Below are 20,171 nucleotides of genomic sequence, written 5' to 3'. Positions count from 1 at the left end.
GTTAGAACGGCTCGATTCAACCATGTTAATCAGCTGATAATGTAGTGTGACCCTACATTGAATTATGTATATACCAGATTGCAGTGAACTAATTAAGCCAAATACATACTTTGGGGTGGAGAAGGCGTTTCAAAACATTGAAAAGAACAATACAACATACGGAATGATATTATCATTTTGCTGAGCCCGCCAGCAAGATGTCTCTGCTTCAATGAAATTATTGTCGATCCTCAATGTTAGTATTCATTGTTTTTTAGTACAGAGCCAAGGGTACTCAGACAATTATCACTTGGTAGGGACAAGATATAAGACCATGAAAGCTGTAACTTATAATTGCCACAAAAAAAAATAAAAAAATAAAAATCATTCCGCCGCAAAACTATTTACCCAAAAATTCCAAGCTTGTTTACGGTTAAAATGCTGTCACTAAAAACATCATAAAGTAGAGTCATTACAAATGATTGAGACTTTAAAAACAGCTTGGTAAAAGAAGGGTAATGAGATTTCACAACACATGCTTCAAGACATTTCCCATTGTAGAAATGATCTAAAATCTGTCATGCCCTCTGAAAAATAAAAAAGACAGACAGTTACTGTACACCTGGGTTCGAGAAAGGCAATCTGCTACTTTGCAAAATGTGAAAGCAAGTTAACCAGAAATTTCATATATAAGCATCTGTAGGGATCCTCTAGTCATTTTGTGGTCAAGCTTTCTCCTTTGCTGAAGATGATATCAGATTATGCAACGTTGATGCCTGTATAATAGCACTTGGGCTCGGATCCTTGGCACGCTGAGACACAGATCGCCGAGGAGTGAAATTTCTATCAACCCCACTCTGTATAACTTGTCGCAATGGCCAGGGAAGGTGACGCATAAGCCGTGCTGAACTTACTAGTAAAATCACACCTATCATGATAAGTAGCCTGCAATTGAATATTTTTCAAGTAAATAACAAGCTCTGACAAATATCTTAATCTGAGCAATGAAACCCCAATTAGCGAAGTCATCCTTGAGAACAAATTTAGCAAGGGGAGAATGAGGACCTAACATTGAACAATCACCCTCAATTTAGACCAAAAACATAGAGAAATTGTTTGAATGGCAAAGAGTCTAGATCAAAGGATATAAAATCTGCCCATAATTTTTTATACACCATCCTCCTCAGGGCCCTTAACTATGGTATTTGGCTATATGCATCAAGATTCAAACTATATAAAATAAGACCCCATCATTCAATTAAATATATTGTTTTTTCTACACAAGCAATATCCAAAATACAGGTTGTGCCTTGAGTTACCATCCAAGCAGAAGTGAAAGACGAGCAGTTGGTGCAGAAGGCAATCGTTCACCCAAAGCAAGCATACCAGCAACTACTCCAGTCACAATTGAAGCCACAGCAGCACATGTAGAAACTACAATAGCCCTCCCATGCTTTAGACCCCACGTCTGTTAAAGTCAGTAACACAATTATGTTTATAATTGTACAATGGTGTCTGTTAAAGGGAGTAACACAATTATGTTTATAATTGTACAATGGTGTCTGTTAAGAGAGTAACACAATTATGTTTGTAATTGTACACTGGTGTCTGCTAACAGGAGTAACACGATCATATTCATAATTGTAAACAATGGCTCAAATTTGTCACACCCTTAAGAACAAGAACAGATAAAAATAGATGGTGTGAAATATGGGTTGAAATGCAGGAACTTAAACAACACAGAAAGAAATCAAATATAACTGTGGTCATGTTAGATGGTCAACAATTCTACTTGGCTAAAAGGGCTGTAAAAGCTCTCTCCAGGAACATGAACACATTTGGATCTACATCTAGCCAGTCTTCGAAATACCTGGTAGTAAAATCCAGTACCACTACAACATATGCTGATAGAAATGCATACAGGAACTAGCATACTGGGGAAGCCCTGCTCCAAGAAGACAAATCCCATCTTTGATATAACAGATGCCATCCTGAAATATATTAGATGAGATTTTAAATCAAAGTTTTAAAAACATTACTTAACAACAGTCTTTAAATAATTTTTCTTTTAACTTCCACTTAGTGTTGAATTTGATCCACATAAAAGCATGTACAAGTGATGAGCACTTACTGCCTAAATGCAAAATAAATTTAAAAAAAAGAGTTAACAAGCTACATTGCAGTACATAATGATCTAACAGATATTCGAGTACAAGGCAGGTAATCTGAGCAAAGCCCTTATATCGTGTTCTCCCAATGAAGGCTAGCATGTCGCAAGCCTTCTCTAATTTTATTTTTTTATTTTTTTATTTATGCATTGGTATATGATATCATGAAACTATAGGAGCCAAAGAAAACATAGGCAATCTAAAGCAGCATAAGTTTTTCTATTGTATTGTGGCCTCACCTAAGGTTAGCCTAAGTACAATTAGATCATCCTGGTTTGAAAATTAAACAGAAACCTTCCCTACAATATGCTAACATCACATAAGTGGATTCGTACTCAATTTGTTCAGCAAAATGACATATTTTCCGTTATTACACCAAAAGTTATTAATTGATAAAGAAATCACCACTGCAAATTTAAAATCCATTATGCACCATAGATTTCTCCCAAATGCTAAAAAAAAACCTCTTTCTTGACCAAGCACTTCTCATAAACATTGAACTTCCTTTCCCATGTTGATTTACTTATTGTCAAAAAGAAAAAGACTGCCAAATCAATTCTCATCTTCAACAGATTAAACCTCATTGCCTTCATCATTTCCACAAGATGAAGAAGATGCAAAGGAGTATTTGTGATTTTTTATGAAGAGGAAAAAGAAGGCTTTGAGAAAAGGAGAGTCAAGATTCAACACCTAATTTTTTGTTCACTTCTACTTGACAAATTTTATTTCATAAAGGATATATGGGATTTTTTCGCTAAGAAATAAGGATATATGGGATTGTCCAATCATGCTTGCAAAAATAAGAATGAGTGTAATCACATCTATGTAACAATATAAATCTAACCTTTCTCTATTATTAGGACACATCCACATAAATAACAAAAGTCTAGCCTTTCTCTATCATCACTAACTTATCTCTATAAATTAAAATAGAGTCATTAACAGAGGAGGAAGTTTCTGCCTATTTTGATGAGTCCATTTGTCAACAGGTCAAAACTTAAGACTGATCAATAAAATATTCCTTAGATTGCAATGATGCCCATAATGAACAGAAAACTGAATCATCTAAATACTAACAACAAAAACACAATATTTGCATTAATCTAGTAGTAAGAAATCATACCCAAACAAAATGCCAGATTCCAAACCATATATAATTTCTTCAACAACTTCAAAATCCATCTGCGAGAAATATACTGTCAGTGAAGCAGGAGAGGAAAACAGAAAATGCCAGTTCTGCAAGCACTATTTATTGTGACAAAGAGGCATAAGCCTTATGGAACTGGCAGCAACTATGTGGAATTTACCATCTCTTGTTCTCTTCGTTGACGTTTAAAAATACGAAGCCACCCATTAAGGAGTACCTATTCCAAAATATCAATCATTATATGTAGAAAAACAGCATTATATTTAACACAGCCATCCCAATGAACAGAGACAGATAAAAGTTATGGACAGAACTCTAAAACACAAACGTAATAAGGAAGTAAGAAAATAAAGCACAAAAAACTGGTTATGCCCCTTTCTGGATTAAGGTGGCCTAATATTGACAACAGAATATCAAGTGCATACCATTTCAAGCCATTTATGGTAAGCCTTAGCTACAAAAAATTATATTTAAAAGAAAAAAAAAAAAAATCAATATTGCTACAGACAGCCATTACAAGATAAACTAAAATTTTGAAAACAAAATGAAACACAAGAGATGGAAGAACAAGCTACAAAACAAAAAGGAAATCAATGAAAATGGAAGTTCAATAATAGATACTAGGCAGTCTCTTGGCCAGTGACATATTCCTCAGGAAACAAAGAACATGATGAGGAAGCTCTAGTTATTTGTCAGGTTTGAACTATGTGAAAAGAGAAGAACTTACATGATGCAGATATTCCAATTTGAATTTAGATAGATGTCTTACCATGGGGTTAAGATATGTGCTAAAAAGATTAAATTCCATATTAAAAATTTGTTCCCTAGATAGACTTCAATGGTGAACATGGTTTGTGGAGCCAGGACTAAGTAGTTGATTTAAGGCTTTGTTCAAATGAATTGAGAATTATCATATCAAATTAGAAGATATATTTATACATTACAGAGTTATGTCCTCAGGCAACTTTGAGAAGTTTATGTGTTTTGACATCTATTCACTAAGGATCACCTGCCCCAAGTACACAATAATACTGCTGGCATAAACCTTAGAGCTTTAATCCCGCGGTCCACATCCTCCTTATCTTTCTTGGTATGAGGAACATTTTTTTTTATTAGGGAATTACATGAACTACAGATTTTTATCAACAGTTTCATGTTCTTCAAACTAGAATCTGATCACAATAATAGGAATTTAACACATACAGATATGCCTATGTGATATTCTTGACAAAAACAAATAATACAAATATCAGATGGCGTGCAGGAAGAGGTACCTACAAACAAGATGGAAACGATGAAAGCCAGCCATGGTAACTGGAAAATGGATATTGAAGAAGAATCTTGCTCCTCACCACCAGCACCAACTCCTGCAAATACAGAAACAACAACAAACCATAGGTCCATATTGTCATTCCAAAGGAGAAGATGGATGACTTTTACTTTAAAAAAAATTGAATATCATTACTTGGTCACATTTGTTCACAAATTGAATACCAGAGTACGACAAAAGCTAAAATGCAGAAAACTTGAAACAAGAAAATTAAACCATTCTTAATTTTTAACTTCAAATAATCATAACAATTTAAGCATTCTGTAAAAGCTGCATACCTACGTAATGAATTCCACATTTCATAGTACAAAATGAGAATCATAAATAACTTACATTACCTATGGTGCCAATGCCTGCCAATGTAATTCCCATCCAGTCAATAGCATTCATAACCTCCTTCAAATAAAAATGGGAAAAAATAGAGAGAATGGCAAGCCCACATCCAGAAACTGGTTGAATAACAGATACCTGTCATAATATGACAAGATTAGCAAGAAGAACATACACAAACTCATTATAAGATCAATGATAAGATAATGACATTGCCCAAAAAGGCATCTAAAAATCCACCTCAAAGATTCCAGAAATTTTATAAAGATCGTAACTCTGTTGAGTGCGGAGAAAATCTAAGAAGAAATCCTAGAGCTCCAATGAATTCGAAAAACGCAATCAAAGAAAAAAAAATGAGAAAATGAGAAGTTGAAGTAGATATATTTACAGGAGCTTGAGATAATGCCCTCAACATAAGCATAGCTCCAAATATGTCCATCAAAAAACCAATCACCCATGCTTTATTTACCGCATAAGCCCTTATCACCTACAAAGACACAAACACAATTACTGAACATTCAGAACAACTTGAATACTACATTAATCGCAGTAAATAACACTCATGCAGCATTGGTTAACATAGATATAGAAGCTTCCGAAAAATTCATTGGCATCTCCAACTCCACGCTACCAAACACGTAAAAATTCGAACTTTCGAGTTCACAAACAGAAGAAATAAAAACCCACTTCAGAACTCACAAATTAGTTCCTCTAAAGTAATTAGATTCCATCAAAACCAGCATAAACAACATTTTCTAACAATCCCAAAACAAACCCTATTCTTCCCTTATAAATTTCTGCTTTGAGATTTCATGTACCTTGAGCTTGAAAGAGAGGGGAGGGAGAATGACGGTGCCCTTCTTTTGGAGAACTTTGCCAATATTATTACCGGCGGTTGCTGCCAACGTTAAAAATATGGATTCCCACATGGCTCTTTGTTTCTTGTAAATCAAAACCCGATTTCGACAACACTTGATGTTGGATTCAAGTGTCTTGGGTTGCCTTAAATGTATGGGTTGGTGGTGAGTTTACAAAACTTAGATTTAGGCTTCTTATTGGATACTCATCGCTGTAAAAAGGTAGAACAAATTTTTATTTTAAATATTTCAACTTTGCAACACAAGAAACTTATTTACGCACATTTATTATCCCTTTCATAGTAATAGTAATAATAATAATATATATTCAATATATTTCATCTGATACATTCTCTAGTCAAAGGTTATCAAGAGTATCTTTCATCACCTTTGAATTTATTTTATTGAATTAATATGATATTTTACCATTCAGATCTAATGGTAAATATGCTTTCATCTAATTTTTATTCGCATCAAAGTACAAAAGGAGATTGATACCTGTAAATTGTATGTTATTGATAGAATTGTCTCATTTTTTTTTAGAGTTCTCATTGGATTTTCTCTTATTTTCTTTACATTTTCTCTCCATTCAAACACTTTCTTTCTACATAAAACATGATATCAGTAACCTAAAAGAATTATATGTTGCATGTGGCCAACTTATGTTAATGTCACCACCAATCTGGTAATATCACTTTTGGTTCTTGCACGTGTTACATTGGTTGCGTCAATGAAAAAGATTCTCCCGTGTAAAATAATAAATTTGACATTTCCTTTTTTAATTAAATATTTTCTTATATAAAATATAATTATAGAATTAGGTTCATTATTGAGATAATATGATAGTTGATACTTACATAATCATTTTTTTTTTTTAATTTTAAAAGTGACTTTAACCTATTTTAAAAACCCTTTAATAAAATATAAAATTACATAACCAATTTAATATCACGTCGGAAATGAAGAAAATACTAGAATAGTAGAGCAACTGTTATTATTATTGTCCAGAATGGTCGAACAACCTGTTATATTATTATCCTTTTTCTTTCTTAATTAATTTGATACACAGAATTTTAAAAGATATCTATGATTTGTTAATGCTTTATTCATGACAGTATTATCCTTATAGACCACTTCAAAAAAAAAAAAAAAAAAAAAAAAAAAAAATAGTATAGATTGATGGATTTAGAATCAATAATCATTTTGTTTATTAATTAAAAAATATGGTCAATATATACATTTAGGTAATTTATGTTATCAACGCTACTTGCTTGAAAGATCAGCTTCCCTCAAGTTATGCTCTCCCACTCCTAAAAAACCAAAAAATTCTCAACACTTCATATCAAAGCAAAATCTCCACTCTTCATATCTGTGCTCCCCACTAACACTTTAAGCTCAAGCTTATATCATAATTTTGCAATGTATATAAAATCCAAGGATTATGATAAATGCTCAATCAATATTTCAATATGAATTGAATGCAACTCCTCATTGTGCAGTTAAGCAGTCAAGATAAAACTTCATCAACTATGACAAAAATAATCGGTGTTCTAGAGTTTTGCGATGCAGCCCAAGACTCAACCACAAGAAAAAAACATGCAGTAGAAACAGAGCAGATTGCAGAGCATGGAATCTGTGATTCTTTACATATATATATATATATAAACTGAGTTCAAAATCATAACTGAGAAATAAGACATAATCTGGTGAGAAAAAAATGGAGGCTGCCATCATCAACCACCATACAACTCAACTATGTAGAACTTTGTTACAAAAGGTCTATTCTCTGACCTCCCTCCTCTATCTTTCCTCTTAGATGAATATGATGGTTCAAAAACCTTTGAGTATATACGATCCTCGTGATCGAACAGTGATTCAAACAACCATATTTAAGAAATTCCTAGCAGCAGTCTAGGATGTAAACAAGTCTTGGTCATGAAGTAGAGAATGAGAATTGATCTTTAGTATTAGTCAAGAGACAATAGTCATGGTTGGCCCAACAACTGAAATGACTCCTTACTCCTTAGCATTACAAGAAACATCTTAAGCATATTCTTTTTCCTGTTTGCTTTGTTATGGATACTTGTAACCTTACCAATCAAGGTCTAAGTACAGAATTTCCAAAATTCCATTAAAAGCAATCCTCAAAATAATGCAAGATACTATCTAAGGCACTACTAAGGAGTCCCCTTGGCTACCATGAAAGAATGTCTGTTAACACCGCCTATGTGGTTGTATGTGGCTAGCATAATTCTCCACGATGAACCATATCAAACTCCTATTTCAGGGGAAAGTATTGTTTATGTGTGAGGATGAGCAAACAATAACTGTGGAAACCTAGAGTATCATTGTAAGTTGCAAGGGCCTAGAAATGCTGGAAAAATTGTGACACAAGCTACATGTATGCATTTGCCAACGATCTAATCTCAAAATGTCATATCTTCAACAAGTTTCCAGAAGAAAAAGAAAATTTGGTCAAGGGATCATCATAAACTCCTTGGCAGCATTGCTTTGATATGAAAATTTTGTCATCATTACTCAGCCAGTGTACTGACTATTAAGCAAGGAACTAAAAACGAATACATCATAATAAGGAGCAACAGAAACAAGACTACTCAACTAGAGCTTAAACATCACGCATCTTGGCACCTCAATCTTAATACAAAGTAGATGCCCTTAATTCCTTGAACCATGATTAACGATATTATCTATGCTTAAAAACCAAAATTCAATCTCTAAAACAAAAACCCTCATCTATAACATCCAAAAGATGCAATTTATAAAACAATAACCAAAAACCAAATTCAAACAATCCCTTCTATAGAACCAATGAAAACATTCCCATGATCACAAATAGGCAATGACAGAGTCACTTATATAACAAAATCTTCAGAAGAACAGGCAAATAAATTAAAAGCAGATAAGATATCCAGGAGCTAGATTTTACATTAAAACTAGACCCCAAGTGGCCAAACCACATCAAGAATTGATAACAAATTACCCACAAATCTAAAAAGTTCTTCTTTTTCCCCCCGGTTTAGTGACACAAAATTTGTTATTGTCACAAATATACCATGACATAAATACAATTACAAAATAAGATAAACAACAACAATAACCAAATAAGGAAAAAAAAAAAAATCACCACCAGCCATAGAGAACCTGGGTGTACCTATCCTTAAGCCACCTAAAGCTCTTCCTCAAAGACCCTTTAACCTTGCCTTCAACACTGTACATTTTATAGCTGGCAACCCTCTTCTTCCTTTGAAACTCAGGGTCAGCAAAGCTCCAGGGCGCTGAAGAAGAAGAGGCAGAAGTACTTTTCCCTTTCTTTAACTTGAAGTCCTTAACGTTGTTGTTATTGTTATTGAATTCATAATTGGACATCTGAGCGTGAGCATAGGAAGCACTGTAGCTCCGGAGGTCGTAAGTATTGGGAGGTCGAGAGGTAGGAGGAGGAGGAGGAGGGTAGTAGGTGTCCAACTGCATGGAGTTAGGCCCGTAGGATTTTGACCTGTTGTAGTCATCCATGGGGTGGAAGAAGACGAAGAAGAATGGAAGGGATGGATGAAGTTCAAGTTGAAGAAAGGAACAAAGAAGAATAATGGAAATGGAGGTGGGGTCCCATGAAGAATGAGAGATGTTGGGGTTTGGGAAATGTTAAATTGGGTAGAGGGTGACACACAGCTGATTCGAGATGGCGTGTTTTACGGGAAATCATTTTGTCTAACACCATTTTTTTTACATTTGCGTTGACTCAGGAGACAGATGGACTGACTCTGAGAGAGACAGACACAGAGAAACTCGGAGAATGGAAGACTTCATGGACTTGTCCTTTTTGTTTTTCCTTTTAGGTTTCAATCACCAAGGTTTAATCAAATAAAAGATTTTAAAAATAATAGAAGTAAATTGTTAAGAGTATTGCTAATATTTAATTATATTTTAACACCAAAAAATTAAAGATTTCCATTATTTCTATAATAACAGGGCACTTCTTGTTTAATTATACTTAAAAACATCTCTTCCGGTACTATTTCTTTTGAAGAGTATTATTCATATAAATAAAGAGTATTTTCATTGATTTTTAAATATAAAGAACAAATTTTTTATTTAAATCCAATAGACTCTTAAAATTTTAGGAGAGAAAATATGTTTCTTCAAGAAAGAAACTTAATAAGACAGATATATCATAAATAAAATACATAGAAACTTATAATTTATTATTTAAAATTAGAATAGAGAGTAAAATTTCACTATTTAAATATGAAAAGTCAAACTCACTCTTTAATTTTATATTTAAAGAATAAAGAATCTATTGGATTTTTGTTTCTATAGATAAACTCTTTATAATAAAAAGTTTGAGTTATATAAAAAGTTATGTTAGTATAATTCTTAATGAATTTTTAAAAGAATATTTTAATTTTAATTTTCAGGGAAATTTTAATATATATATATTTATTTTTTGTTTTCATCCAAACCTTTGTTATTTTGGGAGAATTTTAATAGCTTACAAATTACAATGACAGATTCATAATAAATGCCAATTTTAGGTATAGATAATTTAAACAAGAGAATTTGGTGTAGATAGGTGAGAAATATCAATCAATCAATCTGCTATTCATTTTAATAAGAAGCAGTTTTTATTTTTTATTTAAGAATCAGGTTGATAATTAAAATACAACTTGCCTAAATTATTAATTAATGCACATTATGAATTCCCTAATTTAAATGTAATCTCAACCATAACTTGTGTAAAAAGAAAGTGATGCTCTCCAACATTCCTCATATATACATATATAACACCCTTTGAAAATATAATATTCAATGTTTTTACACCTCTACCCTACGAAATAGTCTTAACCATAAAAACTAATATGGAATAATAACAACATAAATAAAACCTTTAAACATTTAAACCACCAAATATTTATTTATTTAAGACATTTCCAAGTTAATCATGTAACATAAATTTGAATTTATGTACGAAAGTATTGGGTGAGGGTGACATTGAAAAGTCCCTAATAAATGCCTAAAATGGTCTTGACAAAGTCAAAATTGGAGAAATGGAAAAGTAAGACCCGATTCCTTGTTTATGAAAATTATGTCTGTTACGTATTTAATCAAAATTCTACTCTATTAAGTATTAATTACCATAAGTCTTTAGTCTTCCATCCAAATAATTGGACCTTAATTTCACAAGTCAATAAAAACAAAAGAGGAGGATGGATTTGAAACCCCATTAATTTACCCATCATAAAAATTAAAATTAAATTAAATTGAGGTAAGGACTATGACACTTTTCTACTTCACACCCTCTTTTAACTAATCCCAACTATTACTATTACATCATTCCATTTCCTAATGAAGATTATCCCAAATGAAAACATAAAAAATCATTACCAAGATTGAACTTTGAAGCCGACACACACCGAAATGTTAATCAATTATATCAAGGAGAAAATTTAGCCGCCTGGGGTTTGGGTCTAATATAATGCAGATCCTACAGTTTAAAATACTATGATAAACCCCCTTGAGTCTAATAGAAGTTAACCCACGGTAAGGCATAATTGGATAATTCACTCGAACGCATGGGAAAAACAGATAATTCACTCTTAATTCATTCGTCTCTACGTAAAAGATGTTTAAGAGTTATAATTTGATTAGCGATTGTTAGTTTGAAGAGGGCTTTGTTGGACCAAGATCTTAGGGTGGATTAAGTCTCTCTCCATTCTTGTAATGCCTAAATTCCTTGAAGTTTCAGGAGTTTTGGAGTCCATCAAACATCTCATTTCTCTATATCTTGTACACAGTCAAATGCAAACTGAATCACGTACACTCAAATGAGTACAAATTCTACACAAAAAATACGCACCAACACAGAAATTCAAGCCTTGTTCATAAAAGCTAAAATAACAAGTTAAATAGCTTAAAAAACAATAAGGAAGCAAGTCTGGAATCCTACCACAAATAGCTACTAATGTTTCAACTCTACATAATATCCCCTTCACCAAAAATATAAATAAGTGTAGAACAACATAATTTCATACGAACTACAACAGATGCAATAAAATTTAAAATAACTGACCTCTAGCCCCAATGGCAATGGTAGTCCAATTGCAAATGCATAAGACCCAAGTTCCTCAACTACATGGTATTTATGAAAAGGCCCCAGAGAAAAAAAGAACGAAAATAACCATCATGACTAGACTTCAAACCATTTACCTTTGCCAACACGAAACAGCATCAAAGAAGATCAGCAACATTAGCTGGCAGCTCCTCAATCACTACATTATAGAACTTTTGTATGTCAAACAGCATCCTCTCATCATCCCTGGTAATAAAGTTGATTGCAACACCCTTTCTCCCAAATCGTCCACTACGACCAATTCGATGAAGATAGTTCTCCGGCTGTGTCGGAAGATCATAATTGATCACAAGAGAGACTTGCTGGACATCAATACCACGGGCAAGAAGATCAGTAGTAATGAGCACACGAGAAGAACCAGACCGGAATTCCCTCATAATGATGTCTCTAGTGTTTTGGTCCATGTCTCCATGGGTGGCAGAGACTGTATGATCGCGGCCGCGCATTTTGTCTGTGAGCCAATCTACCTTACGCCTAGTGTTCACAAAGATGACACTTTGGGTGATTGCTAAAGTCTCGTATAGATCACATAATGTCTCAAGCTTCCATTCCTCCTTCTCACAATTGACATAAAACTGTTTGATACCCTCAAGGGTAAGCTCATCACGTTTAACCAAAATCCTCACCGGTTTGTTCATGAATTTCCTGGTGATCTCAAGGGCCTCAGGTGGCATTGTGGCCGAGAAAACCCCAACCTGAATCTTTGCTGGCAGCAACTGAAATATATCATAGATCTGGAAAAAGAAGATAGAAGAGCAACTTTATTTGTTAAGGAAAAGAGAGAAGAGAGAACATATAGCAAACAGATCAACCCTAAACTTGTATAAGAATATGTTAGATGCCAATCTAGCTTGAAGGTCCAAGCACAATTAATATAGTTAAAAAAAAAAAAAAAATTCAAACAGATCCCTTAATTCTCTGACACCTTGACCAACAAAAATAAGGCTCAGCTGACAGATGTTTGCTCCACTGTAAGCAAAATAGGATTCCCATTAAATATCATATGTAGTCATTCAGATGCACAACTTACAGCCCCCTACTTTCCAGCTTACCATGTGCCCTTTTCCCACAAACACTAACAAATATCACGAGAATGAATTCAAAATTAAAAGTAAAGCAAGGACCTGATCCTTGAAACCTCGTGAGAGCATTTCATCTGCTTCATCCAACACAAACATCCTAATGTTATCAGGGCGGAGAGATTGCCTTCTCAGCATGTCAAACACACGGCCTGGGGTACCAACCACAACATGAACCCCACTAGAAAGAATACGTTGATCTTCACGAACACTAGTTCCACCAACACAAGCGTGAACCTTCACACCAAGGTAGTCACCTAGGGCTCGCATAACCTTCTCAATCTGTTGTGCCAGCTCTCGAGTTGGTGCAAGGACCAATGCCTGGCATTCAACTAAGCTGTAATCAAGCTGCTGCAGAATTCCTGAGCAAAAAGTTGCCGTTTTTCCAGTCCCAGACTGTGCTTGTTGAATTACATCAAGCCCCTTGCAGAATGGTACAATCCCCCTTTGCTGAATTGCAGAAGGCTTCTCAAAACCTTTAAAAAGATTTGAACCAAACTAACAGTTGTTATATTTTCGAAGTGACATACTAAATTCTGTACATATATGTAGAAAATCACACTCTAAAAAATCACTCACTCCAAGGATAAATAAGTTACAACTTAATCAGAAAAGCAAGCATTTAACTTTTAACACAAGAAATAACAAAATCAAATGAACCATAACCCAAACACAGAAAAAAAAAGGTTATTACGATAAGGATATAAGGTCTTTTATCAAACAATTAGACACTAATAATCGATTAGCCAAGCATGAAGCAAGTCTCTCAAGCTGAAGCCTAAAGAAATTAAAATAGAAGGGAAATTCCATAAAGTCACAAGCATCAGCTTAAAGCAATTTAGCTATTAAAAAAGGTTTAATTGCATCAACCCCACCCCCCATGAGAATTGGCCTAATTACAAGCAGATCATATTTACATTGAAATAAACAAAATATTTCTTGCTGATTGTGGTTTCAATCAAATTTACCCCAAAAAAGCCACTGCTTTATATGACTTTAAAAAAATAAAACACCAAGAAAAATGAATTCTGAAATCTCTTTCTAAAAGCTTATTATAATCTCTTAACAATCCACATTTTTCCAAACACATTTTTGCAGATCAGCCACCATTTTCATCCAACAATAGCTTATAAAACTATCATGAGAAACATTTTATCACTGGCCATCATTTTCATCAAGCATTAGTTCATACATCTCTTAAAAAATCTATTTTCCCAAGACACCATTTTCACCTAATATTAGTTTTTTTTTTTTTTTGCGAACAAGTACAAAAATTAGATACACCACTTTTCTCACCTCAAAACATCTATTTAAGGCACCTAGGAACCTACAAGCAAAGGACAAAGACAACCTAAAAAAGATAAGTAACAGCAGACAAGAGAGGACCACAACTCAACTTGCTTTGCTACATCATTGTTATCCACAGTTATCTCGAGGTTCCAACACAAATAATTTATAGACAAACCTCCATAAAATCTAATAGGCATATTTTTGGTGGCTAATTTTTTGCGTATTTCTCTTCCACTTGTCAGACAATGATTCCAGTCTTCAGACATGGTAGTGGATTGGATCCTAGTCTGAGATTGCTTACGTGGTTATTGAAAACGATTAGGGAATCGCTCACAAAGGTAAAAGAGAGAAGAGGAGATGGAGAGGGATAGGAATTGCGCAGAGACTGAGAGTTAAACCAGCTGGAGAAAAATTTAATACTCCACTCTCTTCTTTCCCTCCATACATTCTTCTTCTATTCCTATATCTCCACTTTCTTCAGCATTCCCACCAAAGAAATACTCCTTTGAAATTATTTAATGTCAAGCATACATTTTTATTTGTACTTATCCATGTTAGAACTTTTCTTAACCACAACCCAACAATCCCTATGCTAGTCTTCAAATAAACAAAGTTTTCCACTAAATTTCAAATGGTCAGACCCAATACCAACAAGCCCAATTCATTCACTTAGATGAATCATGAAGCTTCCACCGCTTAGATGTGGGCCACGTCATCTGAGAGTGACCTTAAAGCCGCCACCACTTAGAATTTGAACCTTCATGCATTTTAGTTTGTTTTCATCAATGAGAGACTGTTTTGATGACTCACAATACTTCTAAAGTTGTATCATACCAGCAAAACGAAGGTCCATTAGAAGGTCAAGTTCAGTTGGTTAAGAGGTTATGTTTAATTCAAGAATAGAAAATGTTCAAGGTTCAAATTGCTACTCAATATATTTGGAGAAAAGGAAGGTAAAAAATTCATTTAATTGGTTAATTTGGTCAAAAAAAGAAATTTAATGGAAAGCACCAAATGGTGAGGTGGCTTCTGCCTATTTTTAAAACCCGTTGAATCTGCTTGCAGTTATGGTAGATGTCAGAAGGCCATGAAACAACCCCACCACACCCCCTTTCCCCTCCCCCCCAAAAACAATAAAAAAGAAAAAAGAAAAAAGAAAAGATTAGACTGTAGCATGATCTAACTCACCATATGCATATATGCCCCTAAGAAGATTCTCCTGCAGTCCCATTGCATCAAAACTCTCGTGAACCTCATCATATGATGTGAAGAAATCTTGCCCATCAGATTCAAGTCTGCTCATACCAATATATCAAATTAAACATGGAGATTATATAAACATCAAATGAAGGGGAAAGATAAGCAAAGTTTTGCCAGCTAACTAAACGTGTTACTAAAAAAGCACAAAGTATAAGACATGATACCATCAAAATTATAAAAAATTCAAGGGAATCAAAACTTACAACTCGTTCATTTTATTATCATATTGACGAGCGTCAAATTGTGATCCTTCAGTTGCCATACCAGCCACGACTGCAAACAGTAAACAATACATAACTAGCTGTGATGATATTGTTCTTCTGTTTGACAAAAAGCAGAATTATAAATGATATAGGAATTTTTCTTTTTCCTTTTTTATATGAAACATATTAAAGTAAAAAAAAAGTACAAGAGTGGACCAAATGTCCACTACAGTCAAGATCCTCTGTGAAAAAGAGACAAAAATGTACACAGAAGCCTTACAAGAAATGAGTATACTCTTTGCACAACTAACAAAATGTAAGCCTCCACAGAGCAATATGATAAATGGAAATTGATAAATGCATATGGAAAAAATGTAAGCCTCCACAGAGCAATATGTTCCAATGAAGCAACTATGAGACTTTCCACTCAATTTTTTAGTGATGAAAATAAATCCCGAAACGTAGAAGAAACGCAATAACACCTACCATGTACTTTTCAAGAAAACCACTTAACGATACGAAAATGAAGAAACAACTCTCACATATCACAATTTTCTAAATAACCCAGTTTATAACTGTAAAATTGTAAATAATGAGTAAGCTTCATATACACTTTTATAATATAACATAAAAAATGAATCTGATTCACCTATTCTTATAAACCGGCATAAATATGGCAGTCACCAGTTGCTCTTATACTTTAGTTCATTTTAATTCTAAATTGTTAAATATTAACTGCATAACTGTTAGTATTGCATATCCACCGTCATAACAAATACAAAACAATCATAAATCCGCATCACCAGTGAAACAACACGTGCAATCAACCATAGCCAAATTGAACATCATTGCATATAGATTATTTCTATTTCCAGAAGTCTTTTAACCAAAAATAATAATAATAATAATTGAAATAAATTACGCTAGTTTTAAAAACTCGTAAACGAAGTTAGTAAAAGCGTGAGCCATATAAAACTATCAAACATGAGAAAACGCATAGATTGAACAAGCGAACAATGATCTGCCGAAAGCGAAAGAAAAAGGAAAGTAACCGAACCTGATAGCGATGAGATGAAGAGAGAGGAGCGGGAGTTTTCGTTCGATTGTTTGTTCGTTTTTAGGGTTAGGGTTTTCCCCGAACTCCTCGGATCGGTTGAGCGAGTGTTTGATTTTTCTGGAGGAGTTCAAAGAGCAGAGAGTGTGTGGATAGAGATGGTGAGCTAAGAGGGTCTGCGATTAAATTATGGATCGAGAGGGGTTTTCAATTCATTACTTTTCCTATCCCCATTTTGCCCTTCACCTTCTGCTGCTCCTCCACGGTGTCGTTTTCGTTTTCATTTTATCCTTTCAATTGATTAATTTTTAAGTTTGATAAATCAACATGGTGTTGAGTAATGTATGGCCTAGAAATGGGGCCAATAATTAGTTTAATAATTTTTGCTTGTTAATAAAGGGCATTTCTTCTTGATTTTTACATTACTGCCAATCACTAAACAAGGCACAAGTCATTGTTTCCAATGTTTAGTACTTAAACTGACATTACAGGTCTCATGTAAATGAATCACCAAAATATCTGCCTAACTCACATTCACCATCATAAACAAATGTAATAGGCTGCCCTGATCTCAGCCATCTCATTCATTTAAAATATTATATATATGTTCTACTTGTACAGCACACCAAAACCCCATCTTTCTACCAGAATGACATCAATAGCAATTCTTTCAAAAACAACAAATTAGTTAAATCTGAGGATTTATACACTCATGCTTCCCGGAGGTTCTTATAACAGAACTCACAAATGCAAACAAAGGATTTTTTTTTTTTTTTTTTTAAGAAGTGGCGTCTGCATCAGAAGATTCTAACTCCCACCAAGCACCGTCATCTTCCTTCTTGATACAATCCGTGTGATTATCATCAACAATATCATCATCCGATTGATATCTGTTCTTTTCCACCTCCGGATTATATGTCCACTCCAACCTCTTTAAAATATTCTGGTCCTTCCATTTCCCAACAACTGATACAGCCTCCTTCTTTGCCTTTCCCATCAAAATATCCCTCCAAGAGAAACCAGCATCAGCAACTCTCTTCAATGCCCCATCATTTATATCACCAACGACAACTGTCTTCAGACACCTCAACTTGGCCTCCTTCAATACCTCCACAAAATCTGAATCATCAGATACAAGAACCAAACACTCAATCTTCCTTTTATCCATCATCTCCACAATATGATTCCTCAACGCAACATCTGCAGCTTGTGGCTTATCTGATACCATCCTAACCCAAAATCCTGCTCTTTCCAACTCATCTGCCAAACCATACCCCACCTTCGGAGTCAAAACATCCCTTGCTGCTCGTTTATATTTTTCCATCTTCATTGAATACTTAGCAACCAAATTTAGTCTCCTCTTCCCTCTGGCTGATTCTATCTGATTCAACCTCTTCTTGTGTTCGCGCTCATGAATTTGCTTAAAATGGTTAACAAGCTTCTCATTAGCATAAAATCTTCTCCCACAAACACGACATAAATATGGCTCAACAGGCTTAATCAACTCCTTCTTTTCCAATTGGTTCAACAATTTTCTTTCTTTCCTTCGCTCTCTTACAACTTCAGGAACATAACTAAAAGCATGGCTATTAGCATATGCTACCATGTAACTTACAACTCCAAATGAAGACAAGGCCTTTTTAAGCTTAACAGCAGCTTCAAATGGCGGGAATGCTTTTGGGGGTTTATTGTCCAAATCCCAGAAAATTCCCACATAGTTTAGAGAAGTTTTTGGTTCTGAAGTTGATAGTTGATTTTGTGGATTAAAACCCACTTTTGACTCAAAATGAAAATTTCTATGCAATGAGTTCGGAATTTTAAATTTTGTAAAGTGTGTTGAGGTGAGTATGCAGCGGAATTTCTGAAACATAACTATTAGTTGAGGTGTTCATAAGTCCACAAAAGACAACATAAATCAAGTTAAATCTTAACAAAAGATTAGATTGACTAACCTTGGATTAAGACTAGAGCTTAGAGGAGACAATTAATTTGGGTCCCTCAGACTCAGGCTAAGTAACTTGGATCCACTAGAACGGAAAAGCAACGCTGCACTCCTTGTCAGCCACAGGAATATTTTGTCTAATCCAAGAAAAGTTATATAATGTTAAAATTTCCTCATTGATCTTATATGGGTATAAAAATGAATTAGAAAAAGAATCTGAAAAGCAATGATTGATGTATTAATAATATTTACATTATTGAAATGATTAACTTAAGAAAATTCGTTGCTTTTTTTTCTTTTTCAATAATCTGTTCTTCATTCTTATCTTCTTCCACCAGTTTCTAAATAGAAATTCCAAACAATTACATATCAACACTTCATCAAATCTTTCTTTTACTTCATTTTTTTCTTAGAAAAAATAAAAAAAGAAAGAAAGAAGTGTCATTGAACCCAACCCAGCAAAACCCACCAGACTAAAGTTACAAGTTTAGAAAATGATGCAAAACTCTTCTAAATCACAAGTACAAAATGCAGAACATATTTTCTTATCTCTAAAACTAGGCTTCCTATTTTCGAAATAAGAAGACAAAACCAGCAATAACAGATTCGAAACCATTGCTATCCACAACCAACACATAAAAGAACAAATTAAATACAAATGGAGACCATATATTTTTAAATTGGTTGTGGTTTAGACTAAATACACTTGGCGTTTGTATAATTATATTTATATAACAGTAATTAAAAAATAATAAATAAACCCTAATCCAAAATCTATTAAAACCCAAACCATAAACCTGAGAGGTAGCCGCCACCCATAAACCAAAGAACTTTAACATGCCATCCCTGCCAAACCTACCACCACCACCGCCATCTCAACTAGGATCACCAACACTGCTATGATAATTATACATACAAATGTATGGGCTTTATTAATTCTTAAAAAGACAACATGAATATGACAGTCCCCATTGATATGATCTTAATAAACAAACCCATTGCAAACTGCTTGTTAATCTTTAAATACAAAATTGTTAGCATTGCTAACCAAAATACCGCCGTAACCAAAATCATCAATAAAACAAATACAAGCAATCAACCATCCGCTGCACATTTCAAGAAGTTTGGGTAATTATGTTTTTATTTTCAGAAGCATTTAACAAAAATATTATTCAAATAGCTTTAAAAACTCATAAAATATGTTGAAGTACGGCCTTTTGAATAGCCATAGATTTTACAAGCAAACACTAATTTGCCAAAAACAAAAAAAGAAGGAAGTTAAGCAAACCTGATAATGATGAAGATGATGATGTACACTAGGGATTTTACAGAAACCATCGGATTTCTTCAGCTTGTTGCTCAGTTTGTTCGAAGGAGTTGCAGGGAC

General features: G+C 33.9%; 4 protein-coding genes across 4 annotated transcripts; all 4 read right to left on the bottom strand.

Annotated features, from left to right (window-relative positions):
- Positions 1 to 306: 306 nt before the first annotated feature.
- LOC116137420 (probable magnesium transporter NIPA9) lies at positions 307 to 6,021 on the bottom strand. The gene is made up of 9 exons (XM_031423109.1): positions 5,773 to 6,021; positions 5,343 to 5,441; positions 4,963 to 5,092; positions 4,573 to 4,661; positions 3,455 to 3,511; positions 3,271 to 3,329; positions 1,850 to 1,970; positions 1,299 to 1,447; positions 307 to 924 (listed from the first exon to the last, which is right to left on the bottom strand). The coding sequence occupies exons 1-9, from the start codon at positions 5,881 to 5,883 to the stop codon at positions 705 to 707; spliced, it is 1,035 nt and encodes a 344-aa protein (XP_031278969.1). The 5' UTR covers positions 5,884 to 6,021; the 3' UTR covers positions 307 to 704.
- Positions 6,022 to 8,697: 2,676 nt separating this feature from the next.
- Positions 8,698 to 9,489, bottom strand: LOC116137446. The gene has a single exon (XM_031423136.1). The coding sequence runs from the start codon at positions 9,340 to 9,342 to the stop codon at positions 8,953 to 8,955; it is 390 nt and encodes a 129-aa protein (XP_031278996.1). The 5' UTR covers positions 9,343 to 9,489; the 3' UTR covers positions 8,698 to 8,952.
- Positions 9,490 to 11,688: 2,199 nt separating this feature from the next.
- Positions 11,689 to 15,896, bottom strand: LOC116137369 (eukaryotic initiation factor 4A-11). Its single transcript, XM_031423054.1, has 4 exons — positions 15,789 to 15,896; positions 15,514 to 15,620; positions 13,081 to 13,511; positions 11,689 to 12,690 (listed from the first exon to the last, which is right to left on the bottom strand). The coding sequence occupies exons 1-4, from the start codon at positions 15,878 to 15,880 to the stop codon at positions 12,055 to 12,057; spliced, it is 1,266 nt and encodes a 421-aa protein (XP_031278914.1). The 5' UTR covers positions 15,881 to 15,896; the 3' UTR covers positions 11,689 to 12,054.
- A 1,724-nt stretch (positions 15,897 to 17,620) lies between these two features.
- LOC116137387 lies at positions 17,621 to 20,161 on the bottom strand. Its single transcript, XM_031423075.1, has 2 exons — positions 20,073 to 20,161; positions 17,621 to 18,921 (listed from the first exon to the last, which is right to left on the bottom strand). Exon 2 carries the CDS (start codon positions 18,710 to 18,712, stop codon positions 17,621 to 17,623), a length of 1,092 nt encoding a protein of 363 aa, XP_031278935.1. The 5' UTR covers positions 18,713 to 18,921; positions 20,073 to 20,161.
- Positions 20,162 to 20,171: the final 10 nt, after the last annotated feature.

Source organism: Pistacia vera, unplaced genomic scaffold (genome assembly GCF_008641045.1).
Source record: "Pistacia vera cultivar Batoury unplaced genomic scaffold, PisVer_v2 Contig1093, whole genome shotgun sequence".
In the NCBI taxonomy this organism is placed as follows: Eukaryota; Viridiplantae; Streptophyta; class Magnoliopsida; order Sapindales; family Anacardiaceae; genus Pistacia; species Pistacia vera.
Note: the sequence above shows the minus strand (reverse complement) of the source record. Positions and strands in the feature narration are given on the sequence as shown.

Bases quoted from the DNA above. Each gene is read 5' to 3' on its own strand.
- LOC116137420 (XM_031423109.1), bottom strand. From the start codon at position 5,883: ATGTGGGAATCCATATTTTTAACGTTGGCAGCAACCGCCGGTAATAAT. The intron at 3,512-4,572 runs GTAGGTACCTCT...ATTTTGGAATAG, and splicing joins TCATCGTTTCCATCTTGTTT to GTACTCCTTAATGGGTGGCT. The intron at 1,448-1,849 runs GTATTTCGAAGA...TGACTTTAACAG, and splicing joins GTACTGGATTTTACTACCAG to ACGTGGGGTCTAAAGCATGG.
- LOC116137446 (XM_031423136.1), bottom strand. From the start codon at position 9,342: ATGGATGACTACAACAGGTCAAAATCCTACGGGCCTAACTCCATGCAG.
- LOC116137369 (XM_031423054.1), bottom strand. From the start codon at position 15,880: ATGTATTGTTTACTGTTTGCAGTCGTGGCTGGTATGGCAACTGAAGGA. The intron at 15,621-15,788 runs GTAAGTTTTGAT...TGGTATGAGCAG, and splicing joins GATAATAAAATGAACGAGTT to ACTTGAATCTGATGGGCAAG. The intron at 12,691-13,080 runs GTCCTTGCTTTA...TTCTTTTTCCAG, and splicing joins CACGAGGTTTCAAGGATCAG to ATCTATGATATATTTCAGTT.
- LOC116137387 (XM_031423075.1), bottom strand. From the start codon at position 18,712: ATGTTTCAGAAATTCCGCTGCATACTCACCTCAACACACTTTACAAAA.